The 20,982-nt window shown below is 59.7% G+C and overlaps 1 protein-coding gene across 1 annotated transcript in view; it reads left to right on the top strand.

Moving 5' to 3' along the window:
- The window catches only part of LOC139393028 (uncharacterized protein KIAA0930 homolog), an 87,795-nt gene that overhangs the window by 48,648 nt on the left and 18,165 nt on the right, over positions 1-20,982 (top strand). Inside the window, exon 3 of the mRNA XM_071141347.1 lies at positions 15,321-15,425. Within this exon, the coding sequence (XP_070997448.1) occupies positions 15,321-15,425 (105 nt within the window). The remainder of the gene's footprint in view (positions 1-15,320; positions 15,426-20,982) is intronic.

The following is a 20,982-nucleotide window of genomic DNA, read 5'->3' on the forward strand; positions in this document are numbered from 1 at the left end:
GCTGGGGGTCTTTGAAGGGTGAGATGTGGCTGGGCTGGAGGTCGTTGAAGGGTGAGATGTGGCTGGGCTGGAGGTCGTTGAAGGGTGAGATGTGGCTGGGGTTCGTTGAAGGGTGAGATGTGGCTGGGGTTCGTTGAAGGGTGAGATGTGGCTGGGGGTCGTTGAAGGGTGAGATGTGGCTGGGGGTCGTTGAAGGGTGAGATGTGGCTGGGGGTCGTTGAAGGGTGAGATGTGGCTGGGGGTCGTTGAAGGGTGAGATGTGGCTGGGGGTCGTTATAGGGTGAGATGTGGCTGGGGGTCGTTGAAGGGTGAGATGTGGCTGGGGGTCGTTGAAGGGTGTGATGTGGTTGGGCTGGGGGTCGTTGAAGGGTGAGATGTGGCTGGGCTGGGGGTCGTTGAAGGGTGAGATGTGGCTGGGCTGGAGGTCGTTGAAGGGTGAGATGTGGCTGGGCTGGAGGTCGTTGAAGGGTGAGATGTGGCTGTGCTGGAGGTCGTTGAAGGGTGAGATGTGGCTGGAGGTCGTTGAAGGGTGAGATGTGGCTGGGGGTCGTTGAAGGGTGAGATGTGGCTGGGTGTCGTTGAAGGGTGAGATGTGGCTGGGTGTCGTTGAAGGGTGAGATGTGGCTGGGGGTCGTTGAAGGGTGAGATGTGGTTGGGCTGGGGGTTGTTGAATGGTGAGATGTGGCTGGGCTGGAGGTCGTTGAAGGGTGAGATGTGGCTGGGGGTCGTTGAAGGGTGAGATGTGGCTGCTGGTCGTTGAAGGGTGAGATGTGCCTGGGGGTCGTTGAAGGGTGAGATGTGGCTGGGCCGGAGTTCGTTGAAGGGTGAGATGTGGCTGGGCCGGAGGTCATTGAAGGGTGAGATGTGGCTGGGCCGGAGGTCGTTGAAGGGTGAGATGTGGCTGGGCCGGGGGTCGTTGAAGGGTAAGATGTGGCTGGGCCGGAGGTCGTTGAAGGGTGAGATGTGGCTGGGCCGGAGGTCGTTGAAGGGTGAGATGTGGCTGGAGGTCGTTGAAGGGTGAGATGTGGTTATGCCGGGGGTCGTTGAAGGGTGAGATGTGGCTGGGCCGGAGGTCGTTGAAGGGTGAGATGTGGCTGGGGGTCGTTGAAGGTTGAGATGTGGCTGGGTGTCGTTGAAGGTTGAGATGTGGCTGGGGGTTGTTGAAGGGTGAGATGTGGCTGGGGGTCGTTGAAGGGGAGATGTGGCTGGGGGTCGTTGAAGGGTGAGATGTGGCTGGGGGTCGTTGAAGGGTGAGATGTGGCTGGGGGTCGTTGAAGGGTGAGATGTGGCTGGGGGTCGTTGAAGGGTGAGATGTGGCTGGGGGTCGTTGAAGGGTGAGATGTGGCTGGGGGTCGTTGAAGGGTGAGATGTGGCTGGGGGTCGTTGAAGGGTGAGATGTGGCTGGGGGTCGTTGAAGGGTGAGATGTGGCTGGGGGTCGTTGAAGGGTGTGATGTGGTTGGGCTGGGGGTCGTTGAAGGGTGTGATGTGGTTGGGCTGGGGGTCGTTGAAGGGTGAGATGTGGCTGTGCTGGAGGTCGTTGAAGGGTGAGATGTGGCTGGAGGTCGTTGAAGTGTGAGATGTGGCTGGGCCGGAGGTCGTTGAAGGGTGAGATGTGGCTGGGCCGGAGTTCGTTGAAGGGTGAGATGTGGCTGGGCCGGAGGTCGTTGAAGGGTGAGATGTGGCTGGGCCGGAGGTCGTTGAATGGTGAGATGTGGCTGGGCCGGAGGTCGTTGAAGGGTGAGATGTGGCTGGGCTGGAGGTCGTTGAAGGGTGAGATGTGGCTGGGCTGGAGGTCGTTGAAGGGTGAGATGTGGCTGGGGGTCGTTGAAGGGTGAGATGTGGCTGGGCCGGGGGTCGTTGAAGGGTGAGATGTGGCTGGGCCGGAGGTCGTTGAAGGGTGAGATGTGGCTGGGCCGGAGGTCGTTGAAGGGTGAGATGTGGCTGGGCCGGAGGTCGTTGAAGGGTGAGATGTGGCTGGGCCGGAGGTCGTTGAAGGGTGAGATGTGGCTGGGCCGGAGGTCGTTGAAGGGTGAGATGTGGCTGGGCCGGAGGTCGTTGAAGGGTAAGATGTGGCTGGGCCGGAGGTCGTTGAAGGGTGAGATGTGCCTGGAGGTCGTTGTAGGGTGAGATGTGGCTGGGCTGGAGGTCGTTGAAGGGTGAGATGTGGCTGGGGGTCGTTGAAGGGTGAGATGTGGCTTGGCCGGGGGTCTTTGAAGGGTGAGATGTGGCTGGGCCGGAGGTCGTTGAAGGGTGAGATGTGGCTGGGCCGGAGGTCGTTGAAGGGTGAGATGTGGCTGGGCCGGAGGTCGTTGAAGGATGAGATGTGGCTCGGCCGGAGGTCGTTGAAGGGTGAGATGTGGCTGGGCCGGAGGTCGTTGAAGGGTGAGATGTGGCTGGGCCGGAGGTCGTTGAAGGGTGAGATGTGGCTGGGCCGGAGGTCGTTGAAGGGTGAGATGTGGCTGGGGGTCGTTGAAGGGTGAGATGTGGTTGGGCTGGGGGTTGTTGAATGGTGAGATGTGGCTGGGCTGGAGGTCGTTGAAGGGTGAGATGTGGCTGGGGGTCGTTGAAGGGTGAGATGTGGCTGGGGGTCGTTGAAGGGTGAGATGTGGCTGGGCCGGAGTTCGTTGAAGGGTGAGATGTGGCTGGGCCGGAGGTCATTGAAGGGTGAGATGTGGCTGGGCCGGAGGTCGTTGAAGGGTAAGATGTGGCTGGGCTGGAGGTCGTTGAAGGGTGAGATGTGGCTGGGCTGGAGGTCGTTGAAGGGTGAGATGTGGCTGGAGGTCGTTGAAGGGTGAGATGTGGTTATGCCGGGGGTCGTTGAAGGGTGAGATGTGGCTGGGCCGGAGGTCGTTGAAGGGTGAGATGTGGCTGGGGGTCGTTGAAGGTTGAGATGTGGCTGGGTGTCGTTGAAGGTTGAGATGTGGCTGGGGGTTGTTGAAGGGTGAGATGTGGCTGGGGGTCGTTGAAGGGGAGATGTGGCTGGGGGTCGTTGAAGGGTGAGATGTGGCTGGGGGTCGTTGAAGGGTGAGATGTGGCTGGGGGTCGTTGAAGGGTGAGATGTGGCTGGGGGTCGTTGAAGGGTGAGATGTGGCTGGGGGTCGTTGAAGGGTGAGATGTGGCTGGGGGTCGTTGAAGGGTGAGATGTGGCTGGGGGTCGTTGAAGGGTGAGATGTGGCTGGGGGTCGTTGAAGGGTGAGATGTGGCTGGGGGTCGTTGAAGGGTGAGATGTGGCTGGGGGTCGTTGAAGGGTGTGATGTGGTTGGGCTGGGGGTCGTTGAAGGGTGAGATGTGGCTGTGCTGGAGGTCGTTGAAGGGTGAGATGTGGCTGGAGGTCGTTGAAGTGTGAGATGTGGCTGGGCCGGAGGTCGTTGAAGGGTGAGATGTGGCTGGGCCGGAGTTCGTTGAAGGGTGAGATGTGGCTGGGCCGGAGGTCGTTGAAGGGTGAGATGTGGCTGGGCTGGAGGTCGTTGAATGGTGAGATGTGGCTGGGCTGGAGGTCGTTGAAGGGTGAGATGTGGCTGGGCTGGAGGTCGTTGAAGGGTGAGATGTGGCTGGGCTGGAGGTCGTTGAAGGGTGAGATGTGGCTGGGGGTCGTTGAAGGGTGAGATGTGGCTGGGCCGGGGGTCGTTGAAGGGTGAGATGTGGCTGGGCCGGAGGTCGTTGAAGGGTGAGATGTGGCTGAGCCGGAGGTCGTTGAAGGGTGAGATGTGGCTGGGCCGGAGGTCGTTGAAGGGTGAGATGTGGCTGGGCCGGAGGTCGTTGAAGGGTGAGATGTGGCTGGGCCGGAGGTCGTTGAAGGGTGAGATGTGGCTGGGCCGGAGGTCGTTGAAGGGTGAGATGTGGCTGGGCCGGAGGTCGTTGAAGGGTGAGATGTGCCTGGAGGTCGTTGTAGGGTGAGATGTGGCTGGGCTGGAGGTCGTTGAAGGGTGAGATGTGGCTGGGGGTCGTTGAAGGGTGAGATGTGGCTTGGCCGGGGGTCTTTGAAGGGTGAGATGTGGCTGGGCCGGAGGTCGTTGAAGGGTGAGATGTGGCTGGGCCGGAGGTCGTTGAAGGGTGAGATGTGGCTGGGCCGGAGGTCGTTGAAGGGTGAGATGTGGCTCGGCCGGAGGTCGTTGAAGGGTGAGATGTGGCTGGGCCGGAGGTCGTTGAAGGGTGAGATGTGGCTGGGGTTCGTTGAAGGGTGAGATGTGGCTGGGGGTCGTTGAAGGGTGAGATGTGGCTGGGGGTCGTTGAAGGGTGAGATGTGGCTGGGGGTCGTTGAAGGGTGAGATGTGGCTGGGGGTCGTTGAAGGGTGAGATGTGGCTGGGGGTCGTTGAAGGGTGAGATGTGGCTGGGGGTCGTTGAAGGGTGAGATGTGGCTGGGGGTCGTTGAAGGGTGAGATGTGGCTTGGCTGGGGGTCTTTGAAGGGTGAGATGTGGCTGGGCTGGAGGTCGTTGAAGGGTGAGATGTGGCTGGGCTGGAGGTCGTTGAAGGGTGAGATGTGGCTGGGGTTCGTTGAAGGGTGAGATGTGGCTGGGGTTCGTTGAAGGGTGAGATGTGGCTGGGGGTCGTTGAAGGGTGAGATGTGGCTGGGGGTCGTTGAAGGGTGAGATGTGGCTGGGGGTCGTTGAAGGGTGAGATGTGGCTGGGGGTCGTTGAAGGGTGAGATGTGGCTGGGGGTCGTTATAGGGTGAGATGTGGCTGGGGGTCGTTGAAGGGTGAGATGTGGCTGGGGGTCGTTGAAGGGTGTGATGTGGTTGGGCTGGGGGTCGTTGAAGGGTGAGATGTGGCTGGGCTGGGGGTCGTTGAAGGGTGAGATGTGGCTGGGCTGGAGGTCGTTGAAGGGTGAGATGTGGCTGGGCTGGAGGTCGTTGAAGGGTGAGATGTGGCTGTGCTGGAGGTCGTTGAAGGGTGAGATGTGGCTGGAGGTCGTTGAAGTGTGAGATGTGGTTGTGCCGGGGGTCGTTGAAGGGTGAGATGTGGCTGGGCCGGAGGTCGTTGAAGGGTGAGATGTGGCTGGGGGTCGTTGAAGGGTGAGATGTGGCTGGGGGTCGTTGAAGGGTGAGATGTGGCTGGGTGTCGTTGAAGGGTGAGATGTGGCTGGGTGTCGTTGAAGGGTGAGATGTGGCTGGGGGTTGTTGAAGGGTGAGATGTGGCTGGGGGTCGTTGAAGGGTGAGATGTGGTTGGGCTGGGGGTTGTTGAATGGTGAGATGTGGCTGGGCTGGAGGTCGTTGAAGGGTGAGATGTGGCTGGGGGTCGTTGAAGGGTGAGATGTGGCTGCTGGTCGTTGAAGGGTGAGATGTGGCTGGGGGTCGTTGAAGGGTGAGATGTGGCTGGGCCGGAGTTCGTTGAAGGGTGAGATGTGGCTGGGCCGGAGGTCATTGAAGGGTGAGATGTGGCTGGGCCGGAGGTCGTTGAAGGGTGAGATGTGGCTGGGCCGGGGGTCGTTGAAGGGTAAGATGTGGCTGGGCTGGAGGTCGTTGAAGGGTGAGATGTGGCTGGGCTGGAGGTCGTTGAAGGGTGAGATGTGGCTGGAGGTCGTTGAAGGGTGAGATGTGGTTATGCCGGGGGTCGTTGAAGGGTGAGATGTGGCTGGGCCGGAGGTCGTTGAAGGGTGAGATGTGGCTGGGGGTCGTTGAAGGTTGAGATGTGGCTGGGTGTCGTTGAAGGTTGAGATGTGGCTGGGGGTTGTTGAAGGGTGAGATGTGGCTGGGGGTCGTTGAAGGGGAGATGTGGCTGGGGGTCGTTGAAGGGTGAGATGTGGCTGGGGGTTGTTGAAGGGTGAGATGTGGCTGGGGGTCGTTGAAGGGTGAGATGTGGCTGGGGGTCGTTGAATGGTGAGATGTGGCTGGGGGTCGTTGAAGGGTGAGATGTGGCTGGGGGTCGTTGAAGGGTGAGATGTGGCTGGGGGTCGTTGAAGGGTGAGATGTGGCTGGGGGTCGTTGAAGGGTGAGATGTGGCTGGGGGTCGTTGAAGGGTGAGATGTGGCTGGGGGTCGTTGAAGGGTGTGATGTGGTTGGGCTGGGGGTCTTTGAAGGGTGAGATGTGGCTGTGCTGGAGGTCGTTGAAGGGTGAGATGTGGCTGGAGGTCGTTGAAGTGTGAGATGTGGCTGGGCCGGAGGTCGTTGAAGGGTGAGATGTGGCTGGGCCGGAGTTCGTTGAAGGGTGAGATGTGGCTGGGCCGGAGGTCGTTGAAGGGTGAGATGTGGCTGGGCTGGAGGTCGTTGAATGGTGAGATGTGGCTGGGCTGGAGGTCGTTGAAGGGTGAGATGTGGCTGGGCTGGAGGTCGTTGAAGGGTGAGATGTGGCTGGGCTGGAGGTCGTTGAAGGGTGAGATGTGGCTGGGGGTCGTTGAAGGGTGAGATGTGGCTGGGCCGGGGGTCGTTGAAGGGTGAGATGTGGCTGGGGGTCGTTGAAGGGTGAGATGTGGCTGGGCCGGAGGTCGTTGAAGGGTGAGATGTGGCTGGGCCGGAGGTCGTTGAAGGGTGAGATGTGGCTGGGCCGGAGGTCGTTGAAGGGGAGATGTGGCTGGGGGTCGTTGAAGGGTGAGATGTGGCTGGGGGTCGTTGAAGGGTGAGATGTGGCTGGGGGTCGTTGAAGGGTGAGATGTGGCTGGGGGTCGTTGAAGGGTGAGATGTGGCTGGGGGTCGTTGAAGGGTGAGATGTGGCTGGGGGTCGTTGAAGGGTGAGATGTGGCTGGGGGTCGTTGAAGGGTGAGATGTGGCTGGGGGTCGTTGAAGGGTGAGATGTGGCTGGGGGTCGTTGAAGGGTGTGATGTGGTTGGGCTGGGGGTCGTTGAAGGGTGTGATGTGGTTGGGCTGGGGGTCGTTGAAGGGTGAGATGTGGCTGTGCTGGAGGTCGTTGAAGGGTGAGATGTGGCTGGAGGTCGTTGAAGTGTGAGATGTGGCTGGGCCGGAGGTCGTTGAAGGGTGAGATGTGGCTGGGCCGGAGTTCGTTGAAGGGTGAGATGTGGCTGGGCCGGAGGTCGTTGAATGGTGAGATGTGGCTGGGCCGGAGGTCGTTGAAGGGTGAGATGTGGCTGGGCTGGAGGTCGTTGAAGGGTGAGATGTGGCTGGGCTGGAGGTCGTTGAAGGGTGAGATGTGGCTGGGGGTCGTTGAAGGGTGAGATGTGGCTGGGCCGGGGGTCGTTGAAGGGTGAGATGTGGCTGGGCCGGAGGTCGTTGAAGGGTGAGATGTGGCTGGGCCGGAGGTCGTTGAAGGGTGAGATGTGGCTGGGCCGGAGGTCGTTGAAGGGTGAGATGTGGCTGGGCCGGAGGTCGTTGAAGGGTGAGATGTGGCTGGGCCGGAGGTCGTTGAAGGGTGAGATGTGGCTGGGCCGGAGGTCGTTGAAGGGTGAGATGTGGCTGGGCCGGAGGTCGTTGAAGGGTGAGATGTGCCTGGAGGTCGTTGTAGGGTGAGATGTGGCTGGGCTGGAGGTCGTTGAAGGGTGAGATGTGGATGGGGGTCGTTGAAGGGTGAGATGTGGCTTGGCCGGGGGTCTTTGAAGGGTGAGATGTGGCTGGGCCGGAGGTCGTTGAAGGGTGAGATGTGGCTGGGCCGGAGGTCGTTGAAGGGTGAGATGTGGCTGGGCCGGAGGTCGTTGAAGGGTGAGATGTGGCTCGGCCGGAGGTCGTTGAAGGGTGAGATGTGGCTGGGCCGGAGGTCGTTGAAGGGTGAGATGTGGCTGGGCCGGAGGTCGTTGAAGGGTGAGATGTGGCTGGGCCGGAGGTCGTTGAAGGGTGAGATGTGGCTGGGGGTCGTTGAAGGGTGAGATGTGGTTGGGCTGGGGGTTGTTGAATGGTGAGATGTGGCTGGGCTGGAGGTCGTTGAAGGGTGAGATGTGGCTGGGGGTCGTTGAAGGGTGAGATGTGGCTGCTGGTCGTTGAAGGGTGAGATGTGGCTGGGGGTCGTTGAAGGGTGAGATGTGGCTGGGCCGGAGTTCGTTGAAGGGTGAGATGTGGCTGGGCCGGAGGTCATTGAAGGGTGAGATGTGGCTGGGCCGGAGGTCGTTGAAGGGTAAGATGTGGCTGGGCTGGAGGTCGTTGAAGGGTGAGATGTGGCTGGGCTGGAGGTCGTTGAAGGGTGAGATGTGGCTGGAGGTCGTTGAAGGGTGAGATGTGGTTATGCCGGGGGTCGTTGAAGGGTGAGATGTGGCTGGGCCGGAGGTCGTTGAAGGGTGAGATGTGGCTGGGGGTCGTTGAAGGTTGAGATGTGGCTGGGGGTTCGTTGAAGGGTGAGATGTGGCTGGGGGTCGTTGAAGGGTGAGATGTGGCTGGGGGTCGTGTAATGGTGAGATGTGGCTGGGGGTCGTTGAAGGGTGAGATGTGGCTGGGGGTCGTTGAAGGGTGAGATGTGGCTGGGGGTCGTTATAGGGTGAGATGTGGCTGGGGGTCGTTGAAGGGTGAGATGTGGCTGGGGGTCGTTGAAGGGTGTGATGTGGTTGGGCTGGGGGTCGTTGAAGGGTGAGATGTGGCTGGGCTGGGGGTCGTTGAAGGGTGAGATGTGGCTGGGCTGGAGGTCGTTGAAGGGTGAGATGTGGCTGGGCTGGAGGTCGTTGAAGGGTGAGATGTGGCTGTGCTGGAGGTCGTTGAAGGGTGAGATGTGGCTGGAGGTCGTTGAAGTGTGAGATGTGGTTGTGCCGGGGGTCGTTGAAGGGTGAGATGTGGCTGGGCCGGAGGTCGTTGAAGGGTGAGATGTGGCTGGGGGTCGTTGAAGGGTGAGATGTGGCTGGGGGTCGTTGAAGGGTGAGATGTGGCTGGGTGTCGTTGAAGGGTGAGATGTGGCTGGGTGTCGTTGAAGGGTGAGATGTGGCTGGGGGTTGTTGAAGGGTGAGATGTGGCTGGGGGTCGTTGAAGGGTGAGATGTGGTTGGGCTGGGGGTTGTTGAATGGTGAGATGTGGCTGGGCTGGAGGTCGTTGAAGGGTGAGATGTGGCTGGGGGTCGTTGAAGGGTGAGATGTGGCTGCTGGTCGTTGAAGGGTGAGATGTGGCTGGGGGTCGTTGAAGGGTGAGATGTGGCTGGGCCGGAGTTCGTTGAAGGGTGAGATGTGGCTGGGCCGGAGGTCATTGAAGGGTGAGATGTGGCTGGGCCGGAGGTCGTTGAAGGGTGAGATGTGGCTGGGCCGGGGGTCGTTGAAGGGTAAGATGTGGCTGGGCTGGAGGTCGTTGAAGGGTGAGATGTGGCTGGGCTGGAGGTCGTTGAAGGGTGAGATGTGGCTGGAGGTCGTTGAAGGGTGAGATGTGGTTATGCCGGGGGTCGTTGAAGGGTGAGATGTGGCTGGGCCGGAGGTCGTTGAAGGGTGAGATGTGGCTGGGGGTCGTTGAAGGTTGAGATGTGGCTGGGTGTCGTTGAAGGTTGAGATGTGGCTGGGGGTTGTTGAAGGGTGAGATGTGGCTGGGGGTCGTTGAAGGGGAGATGTGGCTGGGGGTCGTTGAAGGGTGAGATGTGGCTGGGGGTTGTTGAAGGGTGAGATGTGGCTGGGGGTCGTTGAAGGGTGAGATGTGGCTGGGGGTCGTTGAAGGGTGAGATGTGGCTGGGGGTCGTTGAAGGGTGAGATGTGGCTGGGGGTCGTTGAAGGGTGAGATGTGGCTGGGGGTCATTGAAGGGTGAGATGTGGCTGGGGGTCGTTGAAGGGTGAGATGTGGCTGGGGGTCGTTGAAGGGTGAGATGTGGCTGGGGGTCGTTGAAGGGTGTGATGTGGTTGGGCTGGGGGTCGTTGAAGGGTGAGATGTGGCTGTGCTGGAGGTCGTTGAAGGGTGAGATGTGGCTGGAGGTCGTTGAAGTGTGAGATGTGGCTGGGCCGGAGGTCGTTGAAGGGTGAGATGTGGCTGGGCCGGAGTTCGTTGAAGGGTGAGATGTGGCTGGGCCGGAGGTCGTTGAAGGGTGAGATGTGGCTGGGCTGGAGGTCGTTGAATGGTGAGATGTGGCTGGGCTGGAGGTCGTTGAAGGGTGAGATGTGGCTGGGCTGGAGGTCGTTGAAGGGTGAGATGTGGCTGGGCTGGAGGTCGTTGAAGGGTGAGATGTGGCTGGGGGTCGTTGAAGGGTGAGATGTGGCTGGGCCGGGGGTCGTTGAAGGGTGAGATGTGGCTGGGCCGGAGGTCGTTGAAGGGTGAGATGTGGCTGGGCCGGAGGTCGTTGAAGGGTGAGATGTGGCTGGGCCGGAGGTCGTTGAAGGGTGAGATGTGGCTGGGCCGGAGGTCGTTGAAGGGTGAGATGTGGCTGGGCCGGAGGTCGTTGAAGGGTGAGATGTGGCTGGGCCGGAGGTCGTTGAAGGGTGAGATGTGGCTGGGCCGGAGGTCGTTGAAGGGTGAGATGTGCCTGGAGGTCGTTGTAGGGTGAGATGTGGCTGGGCTGGAGGTCGTTGAAGGGTGAGATGTGGCTGGGGGTCGTTGAAGGGTGAGATGTGGCTTGGCGGGGGGTCATTGAAGGGTGAGATGTGGCTGGGCCGGAGGTCGTTGAATGGTGAGATGTGGATGGGCCGGAGGTCGTTGAAGGGTGAGATGTGGCTCGGCCGGAGGTCGTTGAAGGGTGAGATGTGGCTGGGCCGGAGGTCGTTGAAGGGTGAGATGTGGCTGGGCCGGAGGTCGTTGAAGGGTGAGATGTGGCTGGGCCGGAGGTCGTTGAAGGGTGAGATGTGGCTGGGCCGGAGGTCGTTGAAGGGTGAGATGTGGCTGGGCCGGAGGTCGTTGAAGGGTGAGATGTGGCTGGGCCGGAGGTCGTTGAAGGGTGAGATGTGGCTGGGGGTTGTTGAAGGGTGAGATGTGGCTGGGGGTCGTTGAAGGGTGAGATGTGGCTGGGGGTCGTTGAAGTGTGAGATGTGGCTGGGGGTCGTTGAAGGGTGAGATGTGGCTGGGGGTCGTTGAAGGGTGAGATGTGGCTGGGGGTCATTGAAGGGTGAGATGTGGCTGGGGGTCGTTGAAGGGTGAGATGTGGCTGGGGGTCGTTGAAGGGTGAGATGTGGCTGGGGGTCGTTGAAGGGTGTGATGTGGTTGGGCTGGGGGTCGTTGAAGGGTGAGATGTGGCTGTGCTGGAGGTCGTTGAAGGGTGAGATGTGGCTGGAGGTCGTTGAAGTGTGAGATGTGGCTGGGCCGGAGGTCGTTGAAGGGTGAGATGTGGCTGGGCCGGAGTTCGTTGAAGGGTGAGATGTGGCTGGGCCGGAGGTCGTTGAAGGGTGAGATGTGGCTGGGCTGGAGGTCGTTGAATGGTGAGATGTGGCTGGGCTGGAGGTCGTTGAAGGGTGAGATGTGGCTGGGCTGGAGGTCGTTGAAGGGTGAGATGTGGCTGGGCTGGAGGTCGTTGAAGGGTGAGATGTGGCTGGGGGTCGTTGAAGGGTGAGATGTGGCTGGGCCGGGGGTCGTTGAAGGGTGAGATGTGGCTGGGCCGGAGGTCGTTGAAGGGTGAGATGTGGCTGGGCCGGAGGTCGTTGAAGGGTGAGATGTGGCTGGGCCGGAGGTCGTTGAAGGGTGAGATGTGGCTGGGCCGGAGGTCGTTGAAGGGTGAGATGTGGCTGGGCCGGAGGTCGTTGAAGGGTGAGATGTGGCTGGGCCGGAGGTCGTTGAAGGGTGAGATGTGGCTGGGCCGGAGGTCGTTGAAGGGTGAGATGTGCCTGGAGGTCGTTGTAGGGTGAGATGTGGCTGGGCTGGAGGTCGTTGAAGGGTGAGATGTGGCTGGGGGTCGTTGAAGGGTGAGATGTGGCTTGGCCGGGGGTCTTTGAAGGGTGAGATGTGGCTGGGCCGGAGGTCGTTGAAGGGTGAGATGTGGCTGGGCCGGAGGTCGTTGAAGGGTGAGATGTGGCTCGGCCGGAGGTCGTTGAAGGGTGAGATGTGGCTGGGCCGGAGGTCGTTGAAGGGTGAGATGTGGCTGGGCCGGAGGTCGTTGAAGGGTGAGATGTGGCTGGGCCGGAGGTCGTTGAAGGGTGAGATGTGGCTGGGCCGGAGGTCGTTGCAGGGTGAGATGTGGCTGGGCCGGAGGTCGTTGAAGGGTGAGATGTGGCTGGGCCGGAGGTCGTTGAAGGGTGAGATGTGGCTGGGCCGGAGGTCATTGAAGGGTGAGATGTGGCTGGACTGGAGGTCGTTGAAGGGTGAGATGTGGCTGGGCCGGAGGTCGTTGAAGGGTGAGATGTGGCTTGGCTGGGGGTCTTTGAAGGGTGAGATGTGGCTGGGCTGGAGGTCGTTGAAGGGTGAGATGTGGCTGGGCTGGAGGTCGTTGAAGGGTGAGATGTGGCTGGGGTTCGTTGAAGGGTGAGATGTGGCTGGGGGTCGTTGAAGGGTGAGATGTGGCTGGGGGTCGTTGAAGGGTGAGATGTGGCTGGGGGTCGTTGAAGGGTGAGATGTGGCTGGGGGTCGTTGAAGGGTGAGATGTGGCTGGGGGTCGTTGAAGGGTGAGATGTGGCTGGGGGTCGTTGAAGGGTGAGATGTGGCTGGGGGTCGTTGAAGGGTGAGATGTGGCTGGGGTCGTTGAAGGGTGAGATGTGGCTGGGGGTCGTTGAAGGGTGAGATGTGGCTGGGGGTCGTTGAAGGGTGAGATGTGGCTGGGGGTCGTTGAAGGGTGTGATGTGGTTGGGCTGAGGGTCGTTGAAGGGTGAGATGTGGCTGGGCTGGGGGTCGTTGAAGGGTGAGATGTGGCTGGGCTGGAGGTCGTTGAAGGGTGAGATGTGGCTGGGCTGGAGGTCGTTGAAGGGTGAGATGTGGCTGTGCTGGAGGTCGTTGAAGGGTGAGATGTGGCTGGAGGTCGTTGAAGTGTGAGATGTGGTTGTGCCGGGGGTCGTTGAAGGGTGAGATGTGGCTGGGCCGGAGGTCGTTGAAGGGTGAGATGTGGCTGGGGGTCGTTGAAGGGTGAGATGTGGCTGGGGGTCGTTGAAGGGTGAGATGTGGCTGGGGGTCGTTGAAGGGTGAGATGTGGCTGGGTGTCGTTGAAGGGTGAGATGTGGCTGGGTGTCGTTGAAGGGTGAGATGTGGCTGGGTGTCGTTGAAGGGTGAGATGTGGCTGGGGGTCGTTGAAGGGTGAGATGTGGCTGGGTGGGGGTTGTTGAATGGTGAGATGTGGCTGGGCTGGAGGTCGTTGAAGGGTGAGATGTGGCTGGGGGTCGTTGAAGGGTGAGATGTGGCTGCTGGTCGTTGAAGGGTGAGATGTGGCTGGGGGTCGTTGAAGGGTGAGATGTGGCTGGGCCGGAGTTCGTTGAAGGGTGAGATGTGGCTGGGCCGGAGGTCATTGAAGGGTGAGATGTGGCTGGGCCGGAGGTCGTTGAAGGGTGAGATGTGGCTGGGCTGGAGGTCGTTGAAGGGTGAGATGTGGCTGGGCTGGAGGTCGTTGAAGGGTGAGATGTGGTTATGCCGGGGGTCGTTGAAGGGTGAGATGTGGCTGGGCCGGAGGTCGTTGAAGGGTGAGATTTGGCTGGGGGTCGTTGAAGGTTGAGATGTGGCTGGGGGTTGTTGAAGGGTGAGATGTGGCTGGGCCGGAGGTCGTTGAAGGTTGAGATGTGGCTGGGTGTCGTTGAAGGTTGAGATGTGGCTGGGGGTTGTTGAAGGGTGAGATGTGGCTGGGGGTCGTTGAAGGGGAGATGTGGTTGGGCTGGGGGTTGTTGAAGGGTGAGATGTGGCTGGGGGTCGTTGAAGGGTGAGATGTGGCTGGGGGTCGTTGAAGGGTGTGATGTGGTTGGGCTGGGGGTCGTTGAAGGGTGAGATGTGGCTGGGCCGGAGTTCGTTGAAGGGTTAGATGTGGCTGGGCCGGAGTTCGTTGAAGGGTTAGATGTGGCTGGGCCGGAGTTCGTTGAAGGGTTAGATGTGGCTGGGCCGGAGTTCGTTGAAGGGTGAGATGTGGCTGGGCCGGAGGTCGTTGAAGGGTGAGATGTGGCTGGGCCGGAGGTCGTTGAAGGGTGAGATGTGGCTGGGCCGGAGGTCGTTGAAGGGTGAGATGTGGCTGGGCCGGAGGTCGTTGAAGGGTGAGATGTGACTGGGGGTCGTTGAAGGGTGAGATGTGGCTGGAGGTCGTTGAAGGGTGAGATGTGGCTGGGGGTCGTTGAAGGGTGAGATGTGGCTGGGGGTCGTTGAAGGTTGAGATGTGGCTGGGGGTCGTTGAAGGGTGAGATGTGGCTGGGCCGGAGGTCGTTGAAGGGTGAGATGTGGCTGGGCCGTAGGTCGTCGAAGGGAGAGATGTGGCTGGGCCGGAGTTCGTCGAAGGGTGAGATGTGGCTCGGCCGGAGTTCGTCGAAGGGTGAGATGTGGCTGGGCCGGAGGTCGTTGAAGGGTGAGATGTGGCTGGGCCGGAGGTCGTTGAAGGGTGAGATGTGGCTGGGCCGGAGGTCGTTGAAGGGTGAGATGTGGCTGGGCCGGAGGTCGTTGAAGGGTGAGATGTGGCTGGGCCGGAGGTCGTTGAAGGGTGAGATGTGGCTGGGCCGGAGGTCGTTGAAGGGTGAGATGTGGCTGGGGGTCGTTGAAGGGTGAGATGTGGCTGGGGGTCGTTGAAGGGTGAGATGTGGCTGGGGGTCGTTGAAGGGTGAGATGTGGCTGGGGGTCGTTGAAGGGTGAGATGTGGCTGGGGGTCGTTGAAGGGTGAGATGTGGCTGGGGGTCGTTGAAGGGTGAGATGTGGCTGGGGGTGGTTGAAGGGGGAGATGTGGCTGGGGTCGTTGAAGGGTGAGATGTGGCTGGGGGTCGTTGAAGGGTGAGATGTGGCTGGGGGTCGTTGAAGGGTGAGATGTGGCTGGGGGTCGTTGAAGGGTGAGATGTGGCTGGGGGTCGTTGAAGGGTTTGATGTGGTTGGGCTGGGGGTCGTTGAAGGGTGTGATGTGGCTGGGCTGGGGGTCGTTGAAGGGTGAGATGTGGCTGGGCCGGAGGTCGTTGAAGGGTGAGATGTGGCTGGGGGTCGTTGAAGGGTGAGCTGTGGCTGGGGGTCGTTGAAGGGTGAGATGTAGCTGAGCTAAGGAGCTGTCCTGGAGTATAGCCAGGGTTGATTTAACCTGCACTCTGTGTGCTGCATCAGGACATTTCTATACAACCAGACTATATGATCATCACACTGGAAGTCAGCAGCAAAGAGACTACAGTGTTCAAATAGTGAAGGGCGGTGTTGTGTATTGTAGGTGGGATAATTCAGTGTAATTGTCACGTCTGTATATTCCAGGTAGATGTGGATATGATTCTATAATATATCTCTGTATTCCAGGTAGATGTGGAAATGATTCTATAATATATCTCTGTATATTCCAGGTAGATGTGGATATGATTCTATAATATATCTCTGTATATTCCAGGTAGATGTGGATATGATTCTATAATATATCTCTGTATATTCCTGGTAGATGTGGATATGATTCTATAATATATCTCTGTATATTCCAGGTAGATGTGGAGGTGTACAGGAGAGACTCTAAGAAGCTTCCAGGTTTAGGAGAACCTGACATCGACTGGGAGGAGAGTGTTTACCTGAATCTGATCTTAATGAAGGTTGGTATGACAACATGCTCATTCCCAGGCTGTCTCCTGTCCCAGTACTAACCAGGCCCGACCCTGAACAGGTTGCCTCCCGTCCCAGTACTAACCAGGCCCGACCCTGAACAGGTTGCCTCCCGTCCCAGTACTAACCAGGCCCGACCCTGAACAGGTCGTCCCAGTACTAACCAGGCCCGACCCTGAACAGGTTGTCTCCCGTCCCAGTACTAACCAGGCCCGACCCTGAACAGGCCGTCCCAGTACTAACCAGGCCCGACCCTGAACAGGCCGTCCCAGTACTAACCAGGCCCGACCCTGAACAGGTTGTCTCCCGTCCCAGTACTAACCAGGCCCGACCCTGAACAGGCTGTCTCCTGTCCCAGTACTAACCAGGCCTGACCCTGAACAGGTTGTCTCCCGTCCCAGTACTAACCAGGCCCGACCCTGAACAGGCCGTCCCAGTACTAACCAGGCCCGACCCTGAACAGGCCGTCCCAGTACTAACCAGGCCCGACCCTGAACAGGCTGTCTCCTGTCCCAGTACTAACCAGGCCTGACCCTGAACAGGTTGTCTCCCGTCCCAGTACTAACCAGGCCCGACCCTGAACAGGCCGTCCCAGTACTAACCAGGCCCGACCCTGAACAGGCCGTCCCAGTACTAACCAGGCCCGACCCTGAACAGGCTGTCTCACGTCCCAGTGCTAACCAGGCCGACCCTGAACAGGTTGTCTCCCGTCCCAGTACTAACCAGGCCGACCCTGAACAGGCTGTCTCCCGTCCCAGTACTAACCAGGCCCGACCCTGAACAGGTTGTCTCCCGTCCCAGTACTAACCAGGCCGACCCTGAACAGGCTGTCTCCCGTCCCAGTACTAACCAGGCCCGACCCTGAACAGGCTGTCTCCCGTCCCAGTACTAACCCGGCCGACCCTGAACAGGCTGTCTCCTGTCCCAGTACTAACCAGGCCCGACCCTGAACAGGCTGTCTCCCGTCCCAGTACTAACCAGGCCCGACCCTGAACAGGTTGTCTCCCGTCCCAGTACTAACCAGGCCGACCCTGAACAGGTTGTCTCCCGTCCCAGTACTAACCAGGCCCGACCCTGAACAGGTTGTCTCCCGTCCCAGTACTAACCAGGCCGACCCTTAACAGGCTGTCTCCCGTCCCAGTACTAACCAGGCCCGACCCTGAACAGGCCGTCCCAGTACTAACCAGGCCGACCCTGAACAGGCTGTCTCCCGTCCCAGTACTAACCAGGCCGACCCTGAACAGGTTGTCTCCCGTCCCAGTACTAACCAGGCCGACCCTGAACAGGTTGCCTCCCGTCCCAGTACTATCCAGGCCCGACCCTGAACAGGCTGTCCCAGTACTATCCAGGCCCGACCCTGAACAGGTTGTCTCCTGTCCCAGTACTAACCAGGCCCGACCCTGAACAGGTTGCCTCCCGTCCCAGTACTATCCAGGCCCGACCCTGAACAGGCTGTCCCAGTACTAACCAGGCCTGACCCTGAACAGGTTGCCTCCCGTCCCAGTGCTAACCAGGCCCGACCCTGAGCAGGTTGTCTCCCGTCCCAGTACTAACCAGGCCCGACCCTGAACAGGTTGCCTCCCGTCCCAGTGCTAACCAGGCCCGACCCTGAGCAGGTTGTCTCCCGTCCCAGTACTAACCAGGCCCGACCCTGAACAGGTTGCCTCCCGTCCCAGTACTAACCAGGCCGACCCTGAACAGGCTGTCTCCCGTCCCAGTACTAACCAGGCCCGACCCTGAACAGGTTGCCTCCCGTCCCAGTACTATCCAGGCCCGACCCTGAACAGGCTGTCCCAGTACTAACCAGGCCGACCCTGAACAGGTTGCCTCCCGTCCCAGTACTATCCAGGCCCGACCCTGAACAGGCTGTCCCAGTACTAACCAGGCCCGACCCTGAACAGGTTGCCTCCCGTCCCAGTACTAACCAGGCCGACCCTGAACAGGTTGCCTCCTGTCCCAGTACTAACCAGGCCCGACCCTGAACAGGCTGTCTCCCGTCCCAGTACTAACCAGGCCCGACCCTGAACAGGCCGTCCCAGTACTAACCAGGCCGACCCTGAACAGGCTGTCTCCCGTCCCAGTACTAACCAGGCCCGACCCTGAACAGGTTGTCTCCCGTCCCAGTACTAACCAGGCCGACCCTGAACAGGCTGTCTCCTGTCCCAGTACTAACCAGGCCTGACCCTGAACAGGCTGTCTCCCGTCCCAGTACTAACCAGGCCCGACCCTGAACAGGTTGCCTCCCGTCCCAGTACTATCCAGGCCCGACCCTGAACAGGCTGTCCCAGTACTAACCAGGCCGACCCTGAACAGGTTGCCTCCCGTCCCAGTACTATCCAGGCCCGACCCTGAACAGGCTGTCCCAGTACTAACCAGGCCCGACCCTGAACAGGTTGCCTCCCGTCCCAGTGCTAACCAGGCCGACCCTGAACAGGTTGTCTCCCGTCCCAGTACTAACCAGGCCGACCCTGAACAGGCTGTCTCCCGTCCCAGTACTAACCAGGCCCGACCCTGAACAGGTTGCCTCCCGTCCCAGTACTATCCAGGCCCGACCCTGAACAGGCTGTCCCAGTACTAACCAGGCCGACCCTGAACAGGTTGTCTCCCGTCCCAGTACTAACCAGGCCCGACCCTGAACAGGTTGTCCCAGTACTATCCAGGCCCGACCCTGAACAGGCTGTCTCCCGTCCCAGTACTATCCAGGCCCGACCCTGAACAGGTTGTCCCAGTACTATCCAGGCCCGACCCTGAACAGGTTGTCCCAGTACTAACCAGGCCCGACCCTGAACAGGTTGTCCCAGTACTAACCAGGCCCGACCCTGAGCAGGTTGTCTCCCGTCCCAGTACTAACCAGGCCCGACCCTGAACAGGCTGTCTCCCGTCCCAGTACTAACCAGGCCGACCCACTCACATGGCTCTCTCAGATATCCACATTTTTATTAGCCATTGCCCGTCACGTGATCGGGTCCTTCTAGCAGCCATCTTGGGTCCTTCTAGCAGCCATCTTGGGTCCTTCTAGCAGCCATCTTGGGTCCTTCTAGCAGCCATCTTGGGTCCTTCTAGCAGCCATCTTGGGTCCTTCTAGCAGCCATCTTGGGTCCACCTCACAGGCTATGAGCACGATGTTCCTAAATGGCAGCAATGCCCCCGGCAGGAGGCTATGAGCACGATGTTCCTAAATGGCAGCAATGCCCCTGGCAGGAGGCTTTGAGCACGATGTTCCTAAATGGCAGCAATGCCCCTGGCAGGAGGCTATGAGCACGATGTTCCTAAATGGCAGCAATGCCCCCGGCAGGAGGCTATGAGCACAATGTTCCTAAATGGCAGCAATGCCCCCGGCAGGAGGCTATGAGCACGATGTTCCTAAATGGCAGCAATGCCCCCGGCAGGAGGCTATGAGCACGATGTTCCTAAATGGCAGCAATGCCCCCGGCAGGAGGCTATGAGCACGATGTTCCTAAATGGCAGCAATGCCCCCGGCAGGAGGCTATGAGCACGATGTTCCTAAATGGCAGCAATGCCCCTGGCAGGAGGCTATGAGCACGATGTTCCTAAATGGCAGCCATGCCCCCGGCAGGAGGCTATGAGCACAATGTTACTAAATGGCAGCAATGCCCCCGGCAGGAGGCTATGAGCACGATGTTCCTAAATGGCAGCAATGCCCCCGGCAGGAGGCTATGAGCACGATGTTCCTAAATGGCAGCAATGCCCCCGGCAGGAGGCTATGAGCACGATGTTCCTAAATGGCAGCAATGCCCCCGGCAGGAGGCTATGAGCACGATGTTCCTAAATGGCAGCAATGCCCCCGGCAGGAGGCTATGAGCACGATGTTCCTAAATGGCAGCCATGCCCCCGGCAGGAGGCTATGAGCACGATGTTCCTAAATGGCAGCCATGCACCCGGCAGGAGGCTATGAGCACGATGTTCCTAAATGGCAGCAATGCCCCCGGCAGGAGGCTATGAGCACGATGTTCCTAAATGGCAGCAATGCCCCCGGCAGGAGGCTATGAGCACGATGTTCCTAAATGGCAGCAATGCCCCCGGCAGGAGGCTATGAGCACGATGTTCCTAAATGGCAGCAATGCCCCTGGCAGGAGGCTATGAGCACGATGTTCCTAAATGGCAGCAATGCCCCCGGCAGGAGGCTATGAGCACGATGTTCCTAAATGGCAGCAATGCCCCCGGCAGGAGGCTATGAGCACGATGTTCCTAAATGGCAGCAATGCCCCCGGCAGGAGGCTATGAGCACGATGTTCCTAAATGGCAGCCATGCCCCCGGCAGGAGGCTATGAGAACGATGTTCCTAAATGGCAGCCATGCCCCCGGCAGGAGGCTATGAGCACGATGTTCCTAAATGGCAGCAATGCCCCCGGCAGGAGGCTATGAGCACGATGTTCCTAAATGGCAGCAATGCCCCCGGCAGGAGGCTATGAGCACGATGTTCCTAAATGGCAGAAATGCCCCCGGCAGGAGGCTATGAGCACGATGTTCCTAAATGGCAGCAATGCCCCCGGCAGGAGGCTATGAGCACGATGTTCCTAAATGGCAGCAATGCCCCCGGCAGGAGGCTATGAGCACGATGTTCCTAAATGGCAGCAATGCCCCCGGCAGGAGGCTATGAGCACGATGTTCCTAAATGGCAGCAATGCCCCCGGCAGGAGGCTATGAGCACGATGTTCCTAAATGGCAGCCATGCCCCCGGCAGGAGGCTATGAGCACGATGTTCCTAAATGGCAGCAATGCCCCCGGCAGGAGGCTATGAGCACGATGTTCCTAAATGGCAGCAATGCCCCCGGCAGGAGGCTATGAGCACGATGTTCCTAAATGGCAGCCATGCCCCCGGCAGGAGGCTATGAGCACGATGTTCCTAAATGGCAGCAATGCCCCCGGCAGGAGGCTATGAGCACGATGTTCCTAAATGGCAGCAATGCCCCTGGCAGGAGGCTATGAGCACGATGTTCCTAAATGGCAGCAATGCCCCCGGCAGGAGGCTATGAGCACGATGTTCCTAAATGGCAGCAATGCCCCTGGCAGGAGGCTATGAGCACGATGTTCCTAAATTGGCAGCAATGCCCCCGGCAGGAGGCTATGAGCACGATGTTCCTAAATGGCAGCAATGCCCCTGGCAGGAGGCTATGAGCACGATGTTCCTAAATGGCAGCAATGCCCCCGGCAGGAGGCTATGAGCACGATGTTCCTAAATGGCAGCAATGCCCCCGGCAGGAGGCTATGAGCACGATGTTCCTAAATGGCAGCAATGCCCCTGGCAGGAGACTATGAGCACGATGTTCCTAAATGGCAGCAATGCCCCTGGCAGGAGGCTATGAGCACGATGTTCCTAAATGGCAGCAATGCCCCCGGCAGGAGGCTATGAGCACGATGTTCCTAAATGGCAGCAATGCCCCCGGCAGGAGGCTATGAGCACGATGTTCCTAAATGGCAGCAATGCCCCCGGCAGGAGGCTATGAGCACGATGTTCCTAAATGGCAGCAATGCCCCTGGCAGGAGGCTATGAGCACGATGTTCCTAAATGGCAGCAATGCCCCT

This window comes from Oncorhynchus clarkii, chromosome 33, assembly GCF_045791955.1.
Source record: "Oncorhynchus clarkii lewisi isolate Uvic-CL-2024 chromosome 33, UVic_Ocla_1.0, whole genome shotgun sequence".
Classification (NCBI taxonomy): Eukaryota; Metazoa; Chordata; class Actinopteri; order Salmoniformes; family Salmonidae; genus Oncorhynchus; species Oncorhynchus clarkii.